The following is a 24,573-nucleotide window of genomic DNA, read 5'->3' as shown; positions in this document are numbered from 1 at the left end:
GATGAAAGATGTGATTGGGTGGATTTTTCCAAAAAGGGCACTCACATTCCCTCCTCTTGCACTGATCGTGTTTCTGCAGGCGTGTCGTGACGTGACACTAAGGTAAAGATCAGTTACGTAACAGCTCATATGCAAACTATTAGGGCTCAGTCGCGTTTTAAGGGTGCGGCATATCCTTGGGCACCTCTGGGTCCTCTCTGGGAAAACCTCTGCCTCTGCCTTTCAAACAAATCCATGTGTCTGTGACAACACAGCCGCGGCCCTCCGAGCTCAGACATCTGAGGTCTCCTCCTCGGTGTGGAAATGTTTATGCAAAAGAGCAACTCCCAGCGTCCGTATACTGGCAGGAATGGAGAAATAAATAAGAGAGTGAGGTGAGTCATGAAAGAAAAGAGAAAAAGCCAGGATGGAACGGAGTCTGAAAAAAGAATCACTATCCCCTGAGGAATGTTTGAGCGCTCGCCAAACTGCAAAGATACTCAAAGGCAAAGTGAATTAAAATGTGGAGACGGAGTTGGACTTAAAGACGATTAATGAAAAAAATTCTCAGAGTGTTTCCAGTCAGAAGAAGAACCCACCCGAGGTTTTCCCCTATGTTCAGCAGCAGTGCTTCTTATTTTACTGTAACTTCTTCCTCTTCAGTAAAAGATACAAGAACTTGTATAGCTTCATTACATTCATGTTTTGTGCCTTTGTATATTTTAGATAATGTAGATATGAACTCCTCACATTGCCCTTAGTCACCAATAGAAGCACATACCTATTTTGAGGAGAGGACGAATGAGCAAGACCGGACTGGCAGAAGTTAAGTTGTGGACTGATTTGAAGTAGATATATGGGCTTGTCCTGTCCTGACTCAGTTAAATGGAAGCCAAAGATGGAAGTGATGGCTGGTTTTCACCATAATGCAGGTATCTGGGGTATTTCGTTGCCCATGTGTTTCACCTGGGGCCTGCAGGACAGTGATGCCTCATGGAGGGTTTTATTCCACTTACCTGCAAAGTCTTCAGCTTAGCTGTTGTATCTAATTCACAGTATTTGAAAGTAAAAACTGTTGAATGCACCTTTAGCACCTTAAATGTCAGATGCAAACAGTTCAGAGATGCTTGTTAGTTTAGCAAACAAGTTCTAAAATACGTTTCTGTCTTAAGGTGAAGGCTAATTTATAAGAAAAGGCCAAACTCATACGTCGTCCCAACCAGTCATGGTTCTGTTTGAGCTTCTCTTGTTACATAAGCAGTTTTAATTGGTGGCCTGTGGCCTTATTTGTTTCTACAACGGTGAGAGTTTGTATTGAAATGCAGAGTTTGCATGTTGGTGTACAATCCAGCCTCTGCCTGTGGGCCTTTTTCAACCCTGTCCCTGTATGTGTTTACTGCTCACATGTTGGAGTGGAAGTGGAGTGCTTTGGCAAATATTTCCACAGAGTTTGGCATCTTTAGGCATTTGACTCAGCTTGCCAGATGTGTTCTTGTCATCCAGCTGGCTGAGGCCAAGCAGCGCTGTCTCATCTTGTTGAAATGCACTTAAAAGCTAGACTTCTCTCCTCCTCCTCAGGCTCACTCCCTCGCTGTGCGGCCTTTTACTTGTTTAGAGCAAAGGCATTAGAGCACATTGTTACCATACTGTATCCTGATGTTCAGGGTTATACATTAATTTAATAGACAAACTGTAATACCTGGGATGGTTGTAATGTAACAGAAGCTGCATTTAAACACGTCATATGTGGATTAGAATTAAAACGAGTCCCAGAGCATAAAGTTTTATGTTGTTGCTGATCTGAAATATTGTGGCCAATAGCGTAACCACTAATCTGTGTATTACTGCTTTAGTTCATTGCAAGAACAAACATAATTCATATCTAAATTGGTTGTGGCATCATGCCACAGGGGGTCTCCGAGGCACTGACTCTGTAAACACATGGTTATAAAACCACATGACTTATGTTGACAACTGTCAGCCATAGGGAGTCTTCACACTCCCCTCCTCCTCCTCCCTCCTCTGCTTTCCTCACATGTGCTGAAACACTAGCTGGCAGAAAAGGAAAGCAACAGATGTCTCACGGGTCTTAATATCCAGAACTGTCTGCTGGCTGTCCACCTGCTTTGGTGATGTTGTTGCTTTGCTTTTCGGTGGACTCAGCATTCTGCACGGGAGGACCACACTGCTGACATTTACTATCGAAAGCCGTCGTCCAGCCCGCTCCAGAGGATTCTACCAGTCTGTGCGAGCGTGCGTCGACACACCGCCACGTGCCAGTCTGCCACCTCAGTATATCTGAATAGGATGAATGGTAGTTTACGCATCAGTATCAGTCTGGTCCTGGCAGGCAAACAGATAATGAGGCAGCGGCTTCATTGTTGGCATCGCATCATCCTGTTCAATAAAAGATAGAGGCTGTCAGCAATTCCTGCTTCCACTCTCTACTCACAGTAACACATTGTTTCAGCACACACCCTGCAATTCTACCTGTATGGACAAGAAAACCTGTGTTACCTTCCAGCAATGTACAATTATATGTAATAGGGATGTATAATAATTCTGTTTTTATTAAAAATCAGGCAGTAGGTCCAAGTATTTTCATTACTGCCACCATATTTGTTCATTTTGTTAGCATGGGAAACATTTAACTACTTTACTGTACATTTACTATTCAATAAGAGTGTATCTTTATTAAACTGACATACAGTAATGTACACGTATTTAAATTGCATCATATGTTGGATTTAATCACGTATAGTTTAGTGAGTAAGATGATGGTTCCCGGGCCATGTCTCAGTTCTGACAGTTGGTGCTTTGTCTCACTGTCAACTGTGAGGTGTGTGTATATACATACTGTGTGTGTGTGTGTGTGTGTGTGTGTCAGCTGTTGATTTAGCTGTCTGTCGTAATCCTGTTAGTTTCTCCAGAGTGGTGCCAAGTTGCACAAACCAGCCCCAGTCACACTGTTACATTCATACTCTCCTTTAAAAAAAATCATTAAGCAGTATTATTCTTTTTGCTTTGTGTTTAATTATTACCTAGACATTTTCCCTCAAATTCGGCATGCAGGACTCTGTGCCTGAAATTACTACACTTTATATCTATGTAAAGCAAAAGTGAAGGTTTTACCACAACACAATTGTGAAATAAAATAGTTTAACCTCCTCACCTCCTACTCAGAGGTTGTTTGAGGATACTCATTTATCAGAATCCCACTGCTTAACTAGACCTTGTAAACCTTGAAAAGACACGCCTGTGTAAGTCTTTCAGTTTGTGAAAATCCCTTTGTAATTTTCCAAGATGCGTTCTGCTGTGGTGTATGAGTATTTAACTCTTACTTGTCCATTTCACTGATCAATTCAAAACGACTTCTACTTAAATATTCACATTGGGGTTTGTTTGTTTGTTTGTGTGGGTCTTCTGAAGTGATACCTTCCATGGAGGAACAGCTATCTGGTACAGTCTGACACCGGTGTAATACCAGCTTCCTCCAGACACACCTCTTCCCGTCATGATCCTGTTTTTCGTCTACTTTTCTCCAAATCCAAACAAAATGGTCTTTACTGGTGCTGTTATGACTCGCTGACTCACAGAAACATGCATGGTATGATTTTACCAAACGAGTGAGAAGAAAAGACCCATTTAAGTTAGCTGCTGTTCTGTTACTTTTAAAGTCACTTGTTGTAATGTCAGAAACTGGTGTTTTGGTATTTGGAACAGAGGAGAGTTTACACATCTGCACCACTCATCCCTAATTAATTCTTGCTGCTATGTAATTTAATTTGTACAACTGAACTGAGATACATGCTTACAAAGAATAGAATGAACACACATTAGAAATTTATCCTAAATGCTCTTGTTCTAAATTGAATAGGCCGAGACGATGATGATGATGGCACAAGATGAGAAGTTAAGGGATCACCGAAAGTGATCTGTTAATCAAATTGTCTAATAGCTGTGGATATATTTCAGTCTGGACCCTCTCATTGACAGATTTTGATTACTATTAACCATATTCAATGGTCCCACAAGAACACACAGGATGTGTGTGTGTGTGTCATCAGCCAGAGCAGAGTGTAAAAGTCACTGAGCACAGGAGCCACTGGCACACTGACCCATCCATAAATAACACTAAGAAGCTTGTCTGACTCGACGCAGATCTGAGGATTAACCTCAGGAAAGCTGCAGAAGTTCAGTGACTTTTTTTTTTGCAGTCAGGTGGAAGGAGGTTTGATTTTGTGGTTACCGGTTGTAAGCTCAGCTGTGGTGGCGGCGTTCTAGACTGAAGATTGAAAAAGAAACAGGAAGTCTGCGCAGGGAGTGAAAATGACTCACTTAAATCTTCAAAAGATCACACTGTACCCATCAGTGATATTTTTAAAATGCAAATGAAAGTCAAAGACCTCCAGGAAAATGGTTTCACTTGTGGTTTTCAGTGTGTCTTTGCAAGGTGTGAGTTTTTACTATACTTTTTTAAAATTTCTGCATACATACATATGCATTTATGCATTTAATTTATACAAAACCATGTTTTGTAGCAAAACCCTGTCTGATCTGTCACATTGAGAAGAAATCCTTCTAGCAAACATGCATTATCCTTTTAAGAGGTGCGTCTGTTTGAAGGCCTCATTTGCTCAGATGCCATAACAGGTCAGGCAGTGAGTTGTTGGGTAGGTTATTCCTCAGAGATCAGTGATATGTGTTCAGCTGTGTGCATGTCAGAGCATGTTTAATTCACCGTGGTGTCTGACAGGAAGTGGTTCACACTAACCAGATAAACTGAAAACACAAAATAACTGAGAAACACAAACACACACAATTCTCTGGGAACTGTTTCACTTGTTTTGCATCGCAGGTGTTTTTCTTTATCGCTGATTTGAATTAGATCGGACAGAGATTTGGAAATGTTTGAATGAAATGTCATGAAAGTTTTTCTGCTGTTTGCTTTTTCAGTCAAACCTGATCAAACTTTTACAAAACAGTCCACATGTGATGAGTTTTGTAAATATTAACTTCATAAAAATAGTAACTTAATATAAACTTAATTTTTACCTAAACCTTTATCATATACATTTATTGTTATTGAAATTCTTTACATGAAGATAGATGGTTATAAATTGTGTATTTCTGCTATTTGAACTACAGCTATAAACTGAAGAACAGGACAAATAGGGTCTAATTACATTAGATATCTTACATAGAGTGTGCATGAATATCTTGTTATATTAAACAACAAACAACACATATCTGAAACTGCAAGTGCGAGATAATGTAAGTTGACTGTGCCCCTGTCGGCCATCGACATATTAAAGTGTCTCATTGCCTGATGTATTCTCTAGCCTTTCATTTGACACCTCCTTTTCAGCTTGCGGTATTTAATGCGATGTTCAGGTTTCATTGTGGCTCTAACACTCGGTAGTATTGAGTTCGCAGCCGACCACACAGTGAACAGTGAGTACCAACTGCTTTTGTTAAGCAAAACAGTAGTGCTTAACCTTCATCGAGAAGCGGGCAGTCACCCAAACACACACACTCATTCGGTGCTCTGGTTAGTGCTAGTCTTAATTTTCACTCTGTCTACCTCCACAGCCACATCAAGGATAACCTGAGCTGTGTCTCTCCATAGAGACGGCTACAGTTCGGATCCTGTCCCCCCTTCGGCTCATAAGCCCACTTAACAGAGGCACCATTGACTGTGGCAAACTACAGCCCTCCTCTCTCATTTCCTGTCTCTTTCAGCGTGTCTATCCCCACCTGTGCTTAGTCTGTCTCCAGATAATAATATACAAGGACGTATACAAGTGAAATACGTATTGCTGTAAATGCATTTTTTTGTGTTGTTTTGTCTCTTTTGCTCATTTCACTGATAAACTGAGCACAGATTTCAACAACATACATGACTTAATGCGATAAATGCAGTTATAGTTGCAATAAACAGCACATAAGGCTCGTTTTGACACACGTATTGTGCGTCATCAGTTTGTCTCTTCTGTCTTTGGTTTCCATAGATCTTTCTTGCAAGTTTCTCAGGCTCTTGCTTTTATTTGGTGTTGTTTCAAAGAAGTTTCAGCACTCTTTAAGGCATTTGTTGATTTGTATGGTGAGGTTTTTGAGTTGCACTCCAATGCCTTGTTTACTACTCTTACATTCTTTACATGGTATCATTAAAGGACTTTCTCTGTCTGTCTACAGGTTATGAGTTATGGAAGCAGGGTCGGTGGTGCGTGCTGTGTTCGAGTTCCTCCCCAGCGTCTCTGAAGAGCTGCCACTCTTCACCGGAGATGTCATCGAAGTGATCAGCGTTGTGGATGAGTTTTGGCTGCTTGGCAACAAAGATGGTGTCACAGGTAAGATGTCGGGCGTAATTCTTACAGTAAATGTAAATGTATAAGAGGTTGACAAAGGTAGCAAAGATTATTGCAGATACACTACTTATAAGAGGAAAGATAGATATAAGTTAACAGTGTAAATAATAATAACAACTTATTTTTGTTAATACGCTGTGCAGAGAAAACAATGGAGAGTCAAACTCCCACAAATCTACAAACTTTTCCAAGAGTTGGAAGTCACTTATTATTATGATGGGGAATCCCGCAGAGGAGGCGTCAGCATGACTTCCCCTTAGCCACTCCTGGAAAACACAGATCATCATATTAATAGATCTACTACATGTTTTTCACCAGAAATATTAAATACTGCTTAAGTATGATGCTTTTACACTTACTCTAAATACCATTCCTGAAGAAAAAGAGTTTTGAGGAAACACAAATGCAGATGTTTTTCATTGTATTCACTGTTTTAACTCTGTGTCCCATCTTCATACTCTTCACCATCTTCAGGCCAGTTCCCCAGCACCTTTGTGGAAGAGGTCACCCTTCCCAGCAGCAAACCTGGAGACCAACTTTATGTGTGCATTAGTGATTTCAACTCTGCAGAGGCAGGCAGCCTTTCTCTGAAGAGAGGTACAGACATGCTGCATGCACCAATACAGACAATGATAAAATTGGATTGGAGTTTGTATCATTACTTCATTCAGTGTTTGTACTGGATATTTGATGTAACTGGGTGTAAGACAGTAGCATCACTGATACATCTAATCAGTCATGTTTTCTCACTTAGCTTAACTCTACTTGTTGATGTCGCTCTGCTCAGGTAAATCCTTCCACTTGTGTTGTAGCGTAGTTGTGTTGTGTTGCACCAGGCTGACTGTTGCCTTGTCTCCATTCCCACTGCTGTTAAGTTCAGTGTTGCCAGTTCGGAAAAATCACTTAGGGCTTTTTGTGCAGCATTTAGTTTTAGTAGTAGCAGGTAGTATGCTAAGGATGACTGGAAGACAAATGTTGTAAATTATCATTAAATACCTTTATTTAACACATTTACTAAAGGTTTTAGTATTCTTTAGTAGTACAATAGCACTATATGTACTATAGTACAGTCTATATCTGTATTAGGTCATGCTGTAAGCTTATTGGAAAGCCTCTTGTAATGTGACTCCACTTTGAGGAGCATATCCATGAGGACATTATTTTCATAAGTTTTAGTCTGCTCTGTCCGAGACACTGACACGTGTGTGGATCCAGACCGTTTGCCCAAATTGAAGTTGCGACCATAGCAATTTGACTGTTAATGCTCTTTTAATGTTTTTAATCCCCAGAACTGTCCTCTAGGGAGCTCTGGGTTATTGTTTTAATGTGCGTGCCGCTGCCATTGATGACTCAATCAATTCCAGTGAAACCAGAAATTTGGAGAAATGCAGTTTGGTTTCTGTTGATTACAATGCTGAGTTGTAGGAAAATGTAGAGGCTATAGTGTATTACCTGTGGCGCTGTGAGAGCAGTCACAGTTATAATAGTGGCAGAAACTTTGTTCGTGTGCCTTGCCTATGTTAAAATACTAATCTATGGGTATACTGTCATACAGTAATTGTGAATGGAAACAAGGCAGAATGTTTTTCTGAAAAGAAATTGAAATTGTAAAAATCAAAGAATCAACTCTGTTTCATTTTAGTAGTTTGTGCTACTGTTGAATTGTGTCTATTATTCTTGTCTAGCCTTTTTTTACATAAATGAGGGTGGGACAAATAGTAGAAATGCTTCTGTGTAAAATACAGTACAGCTCAACAGCAGTGCAAACTGCAGCCTCCATAATTAACATACTGTCAACAATCTTTTCATTAGTATTAGTGCATTTTTGCAGTAACGTGTGTGCCTTATTTTTAGCTTGTTGCTAAGCCATAAAACACACAAGGGTAATTTCCAAACCCCCCACTAGATGTCCTCAGATGCCAATAGAAACCAAAGACCTGCTCTAAAGTCTAAAAGTGCATTCATTAACTTTCTTCTTTTCACATTCACAAGAGTTTCACAGAACATTTGTAATTAAATCATAACGTTGCTCTTAAACAGCCTCAAATATCCCACATAAGTAATCAAGAATTAATTTACTATTCCTCTGCTATACATTTTTACTTATTATTTTATTTTTTAGTATATTTCTTTGAAGCCCCCAACAAAATTTACTCAATAACAATATTTCAGTGTGCGTTTTTGTGCTGGTTTAGATAGAAAATACTTCCTGGATCACAGGAAACATAGGAAACAGTCTTTACACACGGTCTGAGAGTTAAAGTGTTCATTTCCAGTACGATTTTCTCTGGTTACATTGGCAGTAGTCCAGTTTGGTCCCAGACACAATGGGAGGTGGAGCCACAGGTCTTTGGAATGTGACCCTCATGACTTCTGGCTGACCAGTCAACATTCCCATCATCCCTGATCCTCCAGATATATTAAAAACAGTGCTAACCCCAGCCAAGTTATTAAAAACTGAATATAAGAGGTTATCAGACTTATCTGTTAATGAGCATCGACTGGAGGCTTATTCTTTGTTTCTGTCATTGTTTAATATTTTCAATTAAGATAATGCAAAAATACACTGTACTAATTGTACAGAGCAACCAGCATTACAGCATTGATCAGTTCTTAGTACCTTTATCCTGAAGCTTTCCCTCTTTGTCATGTCAGGTCTTTAAATCTCTTGGTGATCACATTTACCATCTTATCTGTTTGGTTTAAATTAACACAGAAGCAGGAATAAGAGCTAGCTGACATTTTAAAATGTGCAAATTTAACTTTGTTTAATTTAAACATGTTTCCTTTAATGTGGCTCCTCTGAGTAATATGAATATTACATGCATTCTCCCTTATTATATTTCTTTCTTTATTTCCTAGGTGATGTGATAGTCAGAGAGGCAGGACAGTCCATAGATCTTGGGGAAATATGGCAGCGTGGTTGTAATGCCTGGGGTGTTCGTGGTCTTTTCCCCACGTCCTGCGTGAAAGAGCTGAACCTTTCAGGCCGCTCCAGACAACTGTCTGAGCGATCAGCTCAGGCTCAAGCATTAGAGCTCCCACCCTATGCCCTAGGCCAAGCCTGGGCTATTATGAACCTCCATGCACAGCTCAACGAGGAGTTGGACTTCCGTGAGGGAGACTTGATCATCATCACTGGCCTTCCAGAGCCAGGCTGGTTCCAAGGAGAGCTTGAGGGGCGCAGGGGCATCTTCCCAGAGGGCTTTGTGGAGCTTCTTAGTCCCCTTCGATCTCCTCAGGAATCTGTGGACTGCCAGTATTTGAAAAATGACCCTGAACAAAATAGCTATGAGGACCCGTATGACACAGGAGAAGGGACTGCAGAGGAAAGTGTAGAGGATGGGGAGGTTTTTCTGGGAGAGGAAGAGGAGCACAAGGAGGAGATAGTAGAAGAGGAAGAGGAGGAGGGCAGCATCTATGGAGTAGCTCTGTATGAGTTTCGGGCCATGGAGCCAGGCGAGCTGGACTTTAATGTGGGGGATCGCATACGTGTTATCAGCACCTTAGAAGATGGCTGGTTAGAGGGGGAGCTCAAAGGGCAACGTGGTATCTTCCCTCATCGCTTTGTCAAAATAGAGGGCGACAGACAGAAAATTGTAGAGGAAACAAATGTTGTAGAAGACAAGGAGAATAGGCGCCTCTCTGAATACAGCACAGATCATTTATGTCCCGTTGGTACAGAGAATGATCCTGAATGGCGGACGTACGAGGATCATACAGTGTGGGACCTGGACTACTTTGAGAAGACTGAAGAGAAAAGGGAAAACAAAACCACTGGAGGTCAAACTAACAACCGAGGACAGAGGGAGGGGGGCTGCAGACCCGACCCTCAGCCTCATAGACCTGTTGCCCCAGTGCAAAGCAGGCCTGCAAGACCCAAATCCACTCCACCAGCAAGACCCAGACTCCCACCTCGACCTAGTATGCCTGCACATAGTCATACACATCGTGGAGCACCTCCTGGCACCAGTCGGTCAAACTGTACTAATGGTAACCGGCGGGCCAAACTAACTCATAGCCAAACCCTTCCCAGCACTCAGTCTGGTTGGTCTAAAGACAGTAGACAGTACCGGAGACCACCAGTGGATGACGACACCACCAGCATCAGAAATACTAGTCTTGGCCAGGCGTTAATTAACCTCGTTGAAGGCCATCAGCAAAAGAAGCTAACTCGTCATGCCAGCGTCACCGATGCTGATGTGAGCGCTGACACACAGACACCTTCCCAGCAGACAGCGCGTGGCTCTAATGGGTTAATGCCAACATCCATCACCTTAGACGCCCTGGTAACCTCTGCCAGTGACCTGGAAGCCAAACTATCCCAGCAGCTTTTTGAGTTTGAGAAAAGCTTGACGACTTCGTATGATGATACCAACATGGGTTCTGATCTGAACCAGCAATCCTGCATCTCGAGGCACTTTTCTATTGTGGACTATAGCGATGAAAGGGACATAATCAGAGGCTCTTCACATTCTCCTTTGTCTCACATCTTGCAGTCAAACACTGCCTCTTCCTCACTAGAGAGGTGCAGGACCCTTCGCCCTCCTCCACCTCGTCCTAGAGCCCGCCACCCACCAGCTCCAGCTGCATATAAACCAGCCAGGCCTGCTCCACGCCCTCCTCCTCGTTGTCCGAGACAAAATACTGCTCCTGCAACTAGCAACCCTGCCACAAGCAGTCCCATCTTTTACACTCCAGACGAACCAGCTGCAAACCACCTCAACCAAATAACAGAAGGGCAGGCAGACTTTGGTGATCTTGCAGCTTCCCAGGAACATGAAATCCAGTGCCAGCTGGAAGCAGAGAAAGAGCTGGAGAGAGAGGTGGAATTGGAGAGTCAGAGACAGAAGGAAGAGGAGGAGAGGTACCAGCTCTTGCTCCGGCTGCAAGAGGTGGAGCACGACATGGAGGCATATGCACATACTGCAGAAGAACTCAGGGCCATGTTGGAGGAAGAGGAGGAGGAGACAGCCCGCATGCAAGCGATGGAGAATCTGGAGTTCTGCAACTACACGCTGGAGACCCTTGCCCTAGAGCAGCAGCAACTACAAGGTAAGACCAATGAGAAGTGGACTGTGAGTGTCAAATTGTATGCCTTTATTTAGATTATAATATTCAACAGTTGAACCAAGACACTTGGCAAACATGGTCAGGGCCTTAAAGCTGTAGGCACATACAGCATATATTGTTGTTTGGACCACAGTTGGTAATTGCTAATTGGTTCAGATTGTTTTTTGCGGTCTCATACTATCTTGGTGTCCCGTCTTTCTTTGGCAGCCCAACACTTTTTCACATAGGTACGAGGTACATTCCTGCACATAGTGAGAGGGTAAGCAATGCACTTGGGCCTCTGTCTCTTTTTCCACTTGGACTCACACTCTCTACCCACATTTCCTGCCTCTTTTACCTTTCCTCATAGTTTCCTTGCTCCACACTTCATCCTTTTTCTCCATCATCTGTTCTTTTCCAAAAGGAGACTGAGGACATACTGTGTGTGGTTTTTGGGATTTTTGCAGTCAGATTATGTCCCACTTTAGAGCGGGACCCAAAGCGTGGTTGTGGCGAGCTGTGGTATGGCCTGTGGCCCATTTGTCCACGCTGTTAGGCCTCACTCGAGAGGCCAGGTCCAGTAAAGTGACAGGTAGGACTGGACACAGGATGTTGTTTGACCAGTTGTGTTTTCTGACAGGCAGCATTGTCTTCAGTATTTTTGCTGTTTTTAAGCGTGTGATGAACTGGGAAGAGCTGGAAATTACTTACAGCAGTAGTATTCTACTGATTGGTCTCTGAGAAATAGCAAAGACTGATTAAGTGTCATACTTAGGGGAACTGACAGCATTTACTGAGAAAGTTTTTACTGAGAAAGGTTCAACAGAGGTGAAAAAATGCTTGTGCTGATTTGCTTTTTTATATATGACTGAAAAACTGGTGATAAAAGAGGAGTTTCTTGACCACTTGGCTCATGTGACAAGACGATATAAACCGTAAAATGGTAAAAGAGGTCATGGATTTCATCACATTGTATGTTAGCTATCATCTTGATGTCTCTAATGACTTCTTCATAATGGAAAATTTTGATTCATTACATTAATTGTTGTGGATGTGCTGATGTCCCTCAGTGTCACTTGTTTTAAAATGAGGTTTTCTATTATAACATATTAGGAATACAGACTTTTATTTTATTTATCTATTTTGAAACAATGAACCTTTTTTTTTTTAATGACAAAGATTCTCAATAATTGACAATCAAAACTGATAGTGATGTCAGACTACAGTAGTCTACTAAATGAATCCAGCCTGTTTTAATTTAATACTTGTTAATCCTATTCAACAAGTTCAATATTTGAGTATATATTATAGTATACTACACTACTAATTAGTAAATACCTATGTAAATAGTTTCTATTCTTGTCTTGAAATGACTCATATCCTCTTAGATTTGATCTGTCACTCTGCAGTGGTTGTTAATGAATCCATGATGTTTATGTCTGTTAATGAAATGAATCAGCCTGAGGCCATGAGCAGGTTCTCATGGGCACAGGTACCTTTAAGGGTCATGCAATCACATAGTTTCTTTTTACTCATCACAGTACAGGAATTCTCACACCCTCCTTTCACATGTAATGTGATAAATATTCAATCTCAGTCTTTCCTTTGGCATTTGCCACACTATTAGTTATGGAAATGAGTAAAGATGGTGGCATGATTGGTAGTTGAGATTCAGCACCTGGAAGGGAAAAACAATGTTTGATATGTTAATTATGAACACACTGCTCAGACACAAAACCTTCAGTAGGATATAATAGGAGGATATTAAGTTTCCTTTTTGTTTTCACTTGTATTGCTTAACTCGCAGAAAGGTGTGTACATATCAAGCCTACTCTCAGGACCTTTGTTGTAAAAAAAAAAAAAAGTGTTCGTCATTCTGCTGCTATGAGTCTGCCCACACACGCACGCACTCACGCAGTGAGTGTTTTTCTGTGCTTTTGCAGGGTGTGTTCCTGAGGGTGATGTTTGAAAGACAATGGGAACTTATTGTTACAAGGCAGGGAGTTACTTCAACGCTGAGGTTGCTCTGCCTGCACTATACTGTGCAGAAACTGTAAGAGGCTTAAATACTAAAGAATAAAACAGAATGGGTCACGTGCATTCAAATTCTCATGCATGCATTCTTTGTCTTGTTTTTGTATGTATATCAAATGTATAAGAAAACAGTAGTTTTCATTGCCTTCCACTGAAAGGCTTTACTGACTTGTGTTCCAGAGTTTACGTGAATGAGACAGAACGAAAAAAATATAAAATTATTTGATCGGAACTATCAAATGGATCTATTTATCTATAAATTCTCTATTTGGTCATACACCAGTGCAAGTTTTTCTCTCTCCTCCACTTTGTTGTGTTTTCTCTTTTCTTGTTTAAGCTCTTTGACCTTCACCCTCCTTTAATTCTTTGAACCCACTATTAAAATGCCTCCCTCAGCTTCCATAGCACCACAGTGTTTTCAGGATGGGTTTCAGCTTCACATTTCTCCAAGTCAGCCGTACAAAGTGGGAGACCTCTAGGCTGCCAGCAGCTTGATATATGACCTTATTCCTGGACATAACATCACTTTCCCTATGTGCTGAATGTTGATCACGTCCTTGACTGCTTTATTTACATAAGCCAACAGAGAGGGGAATGTTGTATTTGACATTCCTAAAGTTTACACACATGCACAAGCACACGGTTTCGGTCGTGTCCTGCTACTGAAAGCTGAGATGCTGAACTCTGATAATACATTATTGCACAATAAGAGAACAATGTTGAAGAAAGATTTTTTTTATGCTCAGCCCAACCTTGGGAACCGGTGTGTGTTTCTAATGACAGTGCACTGTAAACGTGTGCATCTTAACAATACTTTCAAGTTATTTCATACTGTTTCTTTATATCAAAATCCATGCACACCTGTTTATCTAATAACAGTGTGTAATTAAGAACAATTTTCTTGTATTCTATTTCCCAACATCTTTGTTATGTTCCTGTAGTTTGTGTGCCAGCTTGTAATTACATTTCACTGTTTTTGAATTGATGGTAAATTGACACTTTCCCACAATTGTGTGATTGTGTATATCACGTGTATTTGTGAATGCACGCCTTTAAACCTGTCTCTTCAGTGGCCACTTCTTTCATGGAGAGTTAAAGAGGGGGGAGGGATATATTATACTCTACAGCTTTATGAATAGACCTCAGTTTTTTCTCACCCGAAAAGATCTGTGGAGAATGGGGACAGTTTTCAACAATAGCTCATTATTACACACAATCTACTTTTTCAGTAACTGCTCACGTCTAATGTGGACTCACCAAATGGCCAAATATAATAACTATCTGTTTGTTTTCCATGCCACTTATTTTTACTGTCAAACTAAGTTACATGGACATGAAGGATTGCTCCTCCCTGAAATGCAGGTCAAAGTCAAACTTCTAGGCCGAGGTGAGTTTCTTACTCAGTTTCCGTTTACCTACAACAACTGGGCCTTTGGACCATTGTTGAAAGTTAGAATGTGAAAGTTAAAAATGGCTGTATACACAGACAGTGAGTTGCACCATTGCGTTTGTGACTGCAGCCGGCATTAATGACCTGACGAACATACCGATGAAACCCAAAGGAAAGAGCAAAAACAAACAGGATGCAAGGGAGGATGGAGAGTTGTTAATGACAGTGGGGGGAAAAAAAACACTTGCTGCAAAAGAATGTAGCCCGTCATAGGCAGATCGTGAAGTTAGTCCCTATCTTCCATCAAAGAAAATCTCCAAGCAGACTGTTTTTCTGCAAACAGAGGTACTAGCCAATTGAAACAACGGGAGGAGCTGTTGGGCTAATCCTCCACTCATGTGACTTCACTGAATCATTAACCCGAGGAGGCCCCTCCTTCAGTAACCCCACCCCCACTCTTTCCACCATTCGCTGAGATGGCTGCGGGGAGGGTATGATTTTGTTACTCTGAGGGTTGGGAGGTACTTGGGCCAGGCAGTCCTGCTGAGGCAGTGCAGAGAAGACAGAGAAAACAAGTGGGAGAGTTACAGACAATATGCCTGACAGGTGGAGTCTCCCACAGCGCTTTGTTATGGAATGCAGCACTTTGGAAAGAGGGAATAAGCCGCACTGAACAACACACTGTATCAGCACCTGGTGTGCTGAGTTGAACAGCAGGAGCCATGAAGAGCCCGGTGGTTTATGGCAACCCAGTCATGTTTGGGCCAGTGGATTGGAACTATGCAGCTGGTGCCACAGTAAGGAGAGGAAAGAGTGTGGAGGAGCTGGGTGATGCTGGCTGGGCCAGAGAGAGGGAAAGAATGGCTCATTTACAGCATCTACAACAACTGCACCACCTGCAGCTTCAGCAGCAACAGGTTGGATATCCTGGGTATGGAGTAGTTGCTCCTGGCCATCCACATGGACCAGTCAATGTAGCCAGTCCTAGTGACCCAAATCTACCACCAGGTTTTCCTGTGCCAGTACAGGGTGCTGTGATGGCGTCTGTAGGCGGACCAGTGCTTGTGCCGGCTCCGTGGCCGGTACAACAGGGCAATGTATGCCATCAGCCCAATTGGGAGTATAATGACCAGCACAAGGAAGCTTTGAAAGAAAGACCTCAAGGGCAGGATGTTTACTTCCACCCTCGTTCAGAGGACGGTCACCTAGAATTGAGAATATCTGAATGGAAAGGAAAACACTGTTTTTACCAGGGCCCAGAAGATCACAACCAGCAAGACTACCAGACAGTCCGACGAGAAAAAGACAGTGACGACTTCAGAACACAACAAAGGTATGATAACTTGGAGGACAGAAGAAAAAGGGATGATTATGTCAGAGAACATGACCATAATTCTGAACGATATGACAATAGTAGTCGCAGAGAAGATCATAAGAAAAAATACACTTACAAGGATCATTATGACAGAAAATATGATGACTGTTATGATGAGAGAGAGCAGCAGTATTATGACAGCAGGAGATACTGTAAATATGATCACAGAGAGCATGACAGCTACAACAGTGACCATGAAGACACCTATGCTCGCAGAGACAAATACAGAGACCGTGATCACTACTATGACCGAGATAGGGGTTACTTTGACTCTAAAGAGAGTCTACGCTATAGAGAAAAGGACTCCTACCAGCGCAGAGATGAGGACCGCTACTATGATGAGAGGAAACGAAAAGACCCTCACTATGAGCAGCGTGCAGAGGATCAATATGACCGCAGAGGATATACCAGCAAAGAAAGAGATGTCCATTATCGGAGGGGTGAGGAAACTTATGGCAGTAGAGAACGGGGCCATGAGTCTGACCTGGATGAACACAGAGGCTATAAGGAGAGACCCCTCTATAGCAGGTATAAGGATAGAGATGATGACAGGAGAGATGACTACTATGACCACAGAGAAGATATCAGCAAAGACAGAGATGTCCATTATCGAAGGGGTGAGGAAACTTATGGCAGTAGAGAACGGGGCCATGAGTCTGACCTGGATGAACACAGAGGTTATAAGGAGAGACCCCTCTATAGCAGGTATAAGGATAGAGGTGATGACAGAAGAGATGACTACTATGACCACAGACAAAGGGACAACTACAGAGCGAGAGACCACTATGACTACGAGGATGAAGATCGCTACCAATCCAGAGAAGGGGAACACTCCTATCACAGTACCAGAGACAGGTTTCGAGATTTATGTTCAGTATCCGTAGATTCACGATATGAGGAATACCCTAATAAGGATCGCAAGACCCACTGTGAGGAATGGGTCGAGGAGCAGAACCAGAAGTTCAGAAAGATGCACTCTTTTGAGGATCCTGGGGTTTACAATCACAGTGAAGAACAGGACAGGAGAAATGAATGGAGCGCTGGAAGTACAGGTTCAAAACAGGGTCGCAAGCCTGTTTACGTGGGGTCACTAGACCGTAACAGCTTCTACAGGAAGACAGCTCCAAGTTCCCTGAGAAAGTCCCAGTTTGCCACTACAAGAAGACAAAACAAAGGTAAACACAAGGATTTTGTCATTTAAGGGGAGGTAGCCCACATGCTGTATTTGCACAGCATGAGGGATGTAAGTCTGTGTTATTATTTTGAAATCTAAATGTGGGAGGGTTCGAATCACTCTTCAGTTTAGGAAAAATAAGAACTAATAAAGATAACAACTCAACTTTACTCAAGACTTATTAAAAAGCAATAGAGGGCACAATCTGAAAGTGCTCTTGTCTTGAGCCCCTGTAGGAGATGGCTGTCTTTGGTTTCTCGTTTCTTATCAGTGGTGACCTCCAAAGGAGCTCCCATAATCAATGCCAGGGGTTCAAAGTGCTGACTAGTCAGACCGACCTCCTGAGTGTGGGTGTGGGTGTGGGTGAGTGTATGTGACAGTATCATCTGAGACAGGAACGTGAACTGTCAGGTATTTGTAGATGCAAAAACCTACAGAACTGGTTTTGTGGGTTCTACGTTTTTGTTGTCTCTTTCATTTGCCCCTGTAATGTTCCTGTTTGCTGCCATACTCTGCATCACTGATGCTATGCTCACCCACAGCTTGTCTGTTCAGTTCTTACATGACTGAAATGTGTCATGTTTATTGTCTTCCATGTGAACTGCAGACAGAGACTCACTCAAAAACCTACTCTTTAAAGAACTAAATACAATATTTTGAGCTTCAAATGTGTAATAACATTTGGTTATTACTTGGAAAATATCTAAGTTCATTACCCAGCCCCTGCAAAACCAGCGTGGAAATGGTCAAAAAGTAGACAGATTGGTCCAAAGGACAGTTTTGAACGTGTTAACACTGAAACATCAGAAAGTTCTGTGTGTATTTCACGAGGAATCAAAGAAGCGTCTTCAGGCTCACTTCTGACTCACTTCATTGTGTCTGAGAAGAAGCAGGTGGCGCCCCACAACCCTTCCCCCAGTCACCTAGAAACACACACACACACAGCGCACCGGCCCCCACAAGTATTAATCCCTAGCGTCAGCATGGTGAGTGAATGGCGGGGGTCTGTCTGGTGCCAGGCGGTGACCAGCACTGGCCTGACTCCTTCACAGCACGACCAGACTGATATTGTGTGTGTGTTTATGTGCTGTGTGCATGTGTGCGCGTATGTGCTGCAGAAGCCCTTGGATGCTTATTTGAGAGATGACGCCACTTTTCAAAATACGTGCACTCACGCGCACGCACAGCTACTGCTGCGGTGTCTTGTCATCCGTTAATCTTGTTAAACTGTTTTAGCTTGGTCAGGGGTTTGCCCTGAATACGGCATTTGATTGTAGAGCTAAAAACATTAGAGCATCATGTTGCAGAGCTTATTGAGTATATGCTGTAATTCAGGGACATTGAGGTGAAGGCCAGGGCTTTTTCAGATGGGCCTTCAGTGTAGACTGAATAAGGGCTTTTTACTTAGCAGTCCAACATTAGATATTATAACTGTGTCAAATACATATGGGTGTCAAATATGGCCATGGGTATAAGTACACACCTTTACATCAGTTTATGGTTGCACTGTTGAATAAAAAATATATAAATCTTCCGCTGTATACACAGTTTTTGAGCATTTGTGTGTGAGTAATGTGTTGTCATCCAGCTATGATCTGGCTGTGTATGCTTTGTTGTCCCGTGTAATCCCTGAATCCCCATTAACACTGAAGTGGAGTAGGGGAGTTAGGAGTAAGACATCTGCCAGCAAGCAAAAAAGTCAGTTGGCAAAAAGTGATTTAGCTCACTAGTGCGAAGGTCTGCATGAGTCACTGATAGTCCCTTTGACATGCTGTGCGTGCTTTTCTTTTGGTTTGTCCTGAATTTACTTGGCTAAATAAGGTAATTTAAGCCTCCAAAATAATCTGCTTTTATTAGTTGAAGGTTAAATCCTTCCAACTCAAGTGCCATTCATTTTTATTAATGTTTCTTTTATTAATGCAAATCTTATCATATTGAAAGACGTTTAGTTTAGTTTATCTCAATAATATCCAGCTTCATGATGTAATGTAAAAAAAAACAACATATACACATAAGTTGATGATATAGAGATTGGTAATGTCTGTATTTGTCCAGATCAAATAATCTTAGACACTGTGGACTTTTTTTCCCTTTGCTGTTGGTAGTAGTTTACACTGTCTCGACTGTTAGTGTTGCAGAAACAAAGTACTATAACCAAATTAAACCGAAGACACTTACAGGTGTTGATATTATATAATAATAATCTATAATGCCGTCAGCTTTGAGAACTAACTGCACAGCACAGCAATGTTACTGCTTCAGCAATCTCGATGTTTTAATGCCAGCCTGGTTTATTCCACACAGTAGTACAGTGACACAGAGTAAGAAACAGATTACACTGGTTTATGCTCATGGTAGGGGGTGTTTACCTTTGTCTTTCCCACCAGTATTGTCATGTTATATTTTAAGGAGGAAATAATTTTGACATTTGTAGCGTGTGTAATATAAGACGTATATTCTGTTGTGGGAAAACTCATAAAGCCTGGGGGCAAATCCTTGTCATTACTTGTCCTTCATTACAGTTTGCAACAGATGTGATCCTACAAGTTCAGTTATTTGAAAATCCCAGGGCAGTTCTCACATTCAGGTTGTACTGAAGGAACACAATTTTCCCACAGAGAAAAGGTGACATCATTTAAATAATTTTCACAGTACCTGTGAGACCCAAAAGACTCATTGTCCTCTTATTCTCCATTAGCGTGAAGACATCACAGCTTTTTGGGTGAATAGCTCCTCGCTTGATGGCTTGGTTCCTCTTCAAGCGCTCTCTCTGCACATATGCAAAACTGCAGGTCTCTTGAAGTAATTGGATATTGTTTGTCATATAAGTGAGACAAAATGAGAAATTCCAAGGACGCTAGAGATCACAGTGTTTTTCTCATTTGACTGTATTTATTCAGCTTGCTAATTAGATCATAGGTTTGTGTCTAATAGAGGACACAACATGAATACTACATGTATCAGTATTCAACATCCTTTTTGAAGGACTTGTGTCATTTGAACACAGGCTATAATTACCAGGAAGACCTGACAATGGTACACAGAGGTTGCTGTGAGATTTTCCTAGCAGCTGGAATGTGACCTTTTGACATTTGACCCTAAAAAAGATAAACAGGATGGTGTGCCACTGAATAACCTCCTCTATGTCCATTTCCTATGCAATGTTGTACATGGTACAACAGCCGGTGGCACGACTCTGGACAAAAGGTTTAGGATATGACCAAAAACAGCCCATTTGTGCTTATTTACATAGTTTAAAAAGTTAAGATTTAGTTTGTTCCTGCAGGAAATTGAATCAGAGTTGAAGTTCAGACCAACACAACTGCAGCCTCTATGTATAAAACACAAGGCTAATGTGAGTGGGGCACAGTTTCGCGCCCTTTAAGACTCTTGCTAATATGTACTCTAACTGTGCTGTTAAAGTTTTTTTTTTTTTTTTGTGCCAGTTGACTAACGTCATGGAAGTTTTTTTCATTATACCAAATATAAATTACAAGTCATGGCTCGTTGGAGTTTGTTTTTACATTTCCCACAAACTGGGAACTTGCATGAACTTATTCTCAAGTAGTTTTTGTCACAACTGAACAAACACACACACACACACACATTCACACAAAATGTGATAAGTTAAGCAAAGCCGCTTCATGCTCTCCAAAACTCGGCTTCATATGAACCCCCCCCCCCTCCGAAATTCTTGTTACCAAGGCAACTGTGAATTGTGCTGTGAACTTTGGAGCAGAGCACACACAGCACTGATTGTATCTGACCTGAGAGTCCTCTGTGCAGGGCAAACTTTTGACTTTGCATGGCTAGTAGTGTGGCATGCTGACTACAAAACATGGAACCACTGAAGTATTACTTTAAATCTGGTTTTGCAACAGCCGCGTCGGTGATTTTGCAGGACTATAGAAAGGTTGTGCAAGCTAACTTGGAAGGATCGAGGAGTTGAGGTGGAAGTGATGCATCATCATTTTGATAGATTTCAGCCTGTCAGAGGAGGAGCCTGGTCAGGTGTCAGTGGACTGTGAAACATGAAGCAGATTAATAACAGAAGTGGACTAGACTTCACTGGACTTAACAAAACCCTCAATAAATGGTGCTTGAGCCAAATTAGTTCATGTCCGCAGACCTACTCAAAATGATTCTTAATACTTTTAATAGGACGTATGTGATGCTTCTCTCTCAAATTAGTTTACTCTAAAATAGGCTGATGGTGTGTGGATCATTATATAGTATCTATTAAAACATTGTACTGTGATGATTAGCGTGCATTGCATTATGGATTTGGGACATGCATGTTGTAGCAGGTCACTGTTTCAACTCAGCCATGAACAGCTAACCAAGTCCAGCTCCAAGTTTTATTGTCTGCCAGAGTGCTCGTCCTCCCTGGTGTGTGTGGGGGCTTGTGTGTGTGTGTGTAATCACAGTGGGTTCCCATCCATTTTCATGGTAATTGAAGCTCAGGAATGGAGGGTTTTTTTTTTCAGCAGGATGTACAGTCCTCTACACAGCTCAGGAGCTGGACTTCAGCTTGACAATGGACCGTCCTAGAATGGGTGGTGTTGTTTGAGCCGCTGTGCATGTGTGGGAGTGCAGTGGAGGAGGATGCTTGTTTTTGAAGTGGTTTGAAGAAAGTTGCGAGCAGCAGGTGGGTGAAGCCTCATCATCTTCTCCTTCCCCTCCCCTTTGCTCTCTTTTCCTGTGTATGAGGCAGCGAAAACAAAGTTAAAACAATGAGGTTTAGGGAATAAGCTTCCTACTCTGTTTTGGTGTTTGTACAGCAGACATTTCAGATTCTTTAGATTTAGTTGGATATTAATGTACATATGGTTTATGTTTTCATCATCATAGCACTAGATCTGTTTTCCAAATGTCTTACTTAAGTAAAAAGTACAATTTGAGGAATTTGTACGAGTGGGTTAAAGTGGATCAGTCCAGAGCAAGTGGTCAGTGTTCAAGCACCTCTTACTGTTTGAGATTTGTCAGCACTTAGCCAGTGCTCATTAACCATAAATCATACTGGGCACATGTGAGCATGAGCTGTAATTTTATTTTTGTTAACCCTTGGTGACCTGTGCTAATGCATCTGTCGTGACTCTGACTGGAGTAATGCCGAGCGTCTGAAGGCACAAGGTGGAGATGATCGCTCGTTGACGTCATTTTATACTGCTCTTAAGTACACTCCCTGTTGCGACAGACCTAGTGTTGTGTGAACATGATTCACAATGTGTAGTAACAGGAATCAAGAACTGGTTCCAACTTGAAATTCCTGCGAAGTGTTTGGGCTCCTGTTCGAAGAAAATGATTCAGAAACATGGAACTGATCTAAAAAGAGCTGTTTCCAGGTTTTACTCTTGAAAGATTTCCAGAGTGAACAGACCTCTCTCTGCTCTACACAAATAGTCCTGGAAATGGAAACTTCAGGACTTCTCGAAAGGTTCACATAAAGGACTCGGATATCACGAATAGATTTTCAAATGAATTAAAGTTTATCCTAAAAAGTAAACAAAAGCAGTATCTTTATTGCAAAAGCCGATTTAGAGAAGGCTTCATTCTATATAACTGGGAAACTTTAGTTATTTATATTTGTTGACTTGGTCCCATAATGAGGTTTATTGTGCGTATTGAGTGAGTAGTGAGTCTCTCCGATTGCTGGCATTCACTTGCAGGTGTGTGATTCAGTAGAAACTCAATGATTGTTAAATGGGTGTCTCTGCTGCTTGCTACTGAATGATTGACTCTCTGATATGAGGATGCTACACCTAACTTTATTACAGGCATCTGTTCGTGTAATATATTTATTTAAATTTATTAGTAGTAAAGAAAATAACTTGGATAAATTGTCATGAATTTCAGTTCTGCTGTACATTCTTATGGTTGCAATGAATGAAGTCAATTGTACTTGTACAGCTTTAAGCCTGTTGTTGTCTTGTGTGTTAGTGCAGCCATGCAGACGAATGTGCCTGTGGCCTCTTCGTAATACTTCACAGGAACAAAGAAAAGTGGAATTACATAGAAGTGGGTCAAATCAGCTCCACAGGTTGGTCACGGTGGAAAGGGCTACGCATTTAGCCATGTGAAGTGGAGCATATGATGTGTGTATGTACAAAGGATCAAACATGGGAATTAAATGATTGATTCCAATTAATCTCAGTGTTTTGTTTTCAGTTTCTCTTTGTACTGTTTTGCTGCACAGATCAGCCACAACATTAAACCTTGTAGTTTCACAGCCACCTTCACATTTCTCCCACGCTGACCCTTTTTACACTACAACACTGAAACCACCAGGCATTTTTAATACTGAGGCTGATCAGTGTGTATGACTTACATGACATTTAAAAACCATTAGTGAACTACTTCTTTATGTCATCGTTGTTGGCAAAGCAGCAGTGACGGATGCTGTGGGAAGATATGGTGCGAGTGATGAGAAAAGCTCCTTTGAGTCGAACTTGAGCCAAGTCATGTGAAGTGAGAGGGAGGGCGAGGGATGAGGTCAAACTGGGAGAGGGTCAAAAGGCAGGTGGCAAAGGATCGTGCACTCACTCGTATTTTGACAAAATAAAAAACGTTTTTGGGTGACATTTTGCAATATCTACTCTAATTCAGTGTAGCATTATGTAGCAAGTGTGTGTGTGTGTGTGTGTGTGTGTGTGTGGTATACAAGAGCAAATTCCTGCATGGGGTAGAATGAGGTTAATCGGTTAACTTCATTAGCTTCTGATAGCATCTGTTTGAGTAACGCCACCTTTATCCATCAACAAATGCAGCCCAGTCTGGATCTTCTCCCACTACTGCAGTGGTTTCCCAACAGAGATTTATTTGTGGTCACTCCTCAAAACATCAAATTAGTTAGGTCTGTATTTTAAACACACATAAAACATACTGTCAGTGTGTACAGTATGTAGATATATGGAGTCTGCACTGAAAATACTGTAGCAGTACAGGTGATAAACATAAGTCTCATCATCTCATGTTTGGGTTTAATTTTGTTTTAAAATAAGATAACAGCAGTGAATCTTTCTTTTAAAACGTGCAACCGATATGTGCTACACACAGTTTCCATCACTCATTAGGGCTGTTATCTGTCTTCCCCCACTCCCTCTCTAACTGCCTCCTCTTCAGTGTCTGCCCGGTCCCTGAGAGCCTGTATGACTATAGTTTCTCTCACAGCCCATTATACCACACACAAAGAGCCTGGGTT

The 24,573-nt window shown here is 41.6% G+C and overlaps 1 protein-coding gene across 2 annotated transcripts in view; it reads left to right on the top strand.

Moving 5' to 3' along the window:
* Positions 1-24,573, top strand: part of dnmbp (dynamin binding protein) — a 35,655-nt gene that overhangs the window by 3,300 nt on the left and 7,782 nt on the right. The window contains exons 2-4 of one of the 2 annotated variants that reach the window (XM_026352134.1): positions 6,175-6,329; positions 6,822-6,944; positions 9,210-11,402. In XM_026352134.1, coding sequence (XP_026207919.1) covers positions 6,185-6,329; positions 6,822-6,944; positions 9,210-11,402 — 2,461 coding nt within the window. In that variant the 5' untranslated portion in view covers positions 6,175-6,184. Of the gene's footprint in view, positions 1-6,174; positions 6,330-6,821; positions 6,945-9,209; positions 11,403-15,340; positions 17,374-24,573 lie in introns of those variants that run through there. The other variant, XM_026352135.1, reaches the window with a different exon arrangement.

The sequence above is a fragment of the Anabas testudineus genome, chromosome 19 (genome assembly GCF_900324465.2).
Source record: "Anabas testudineus chromosome 19, fAnaTes1.2, whole genome shotgun sequence".
NCBI classification, from domain to species: Eukaryota; Metazoa; Chordata; class Actinopteri; order Anabantiformes; family Anabantidae; genus Anabas; species Anabas testudineus.
The sequence above is the reverse complement of the archived record's forward strand: the minus strand, read 5'-3'. Positions and strand labels throughout refer to the sequence as shown.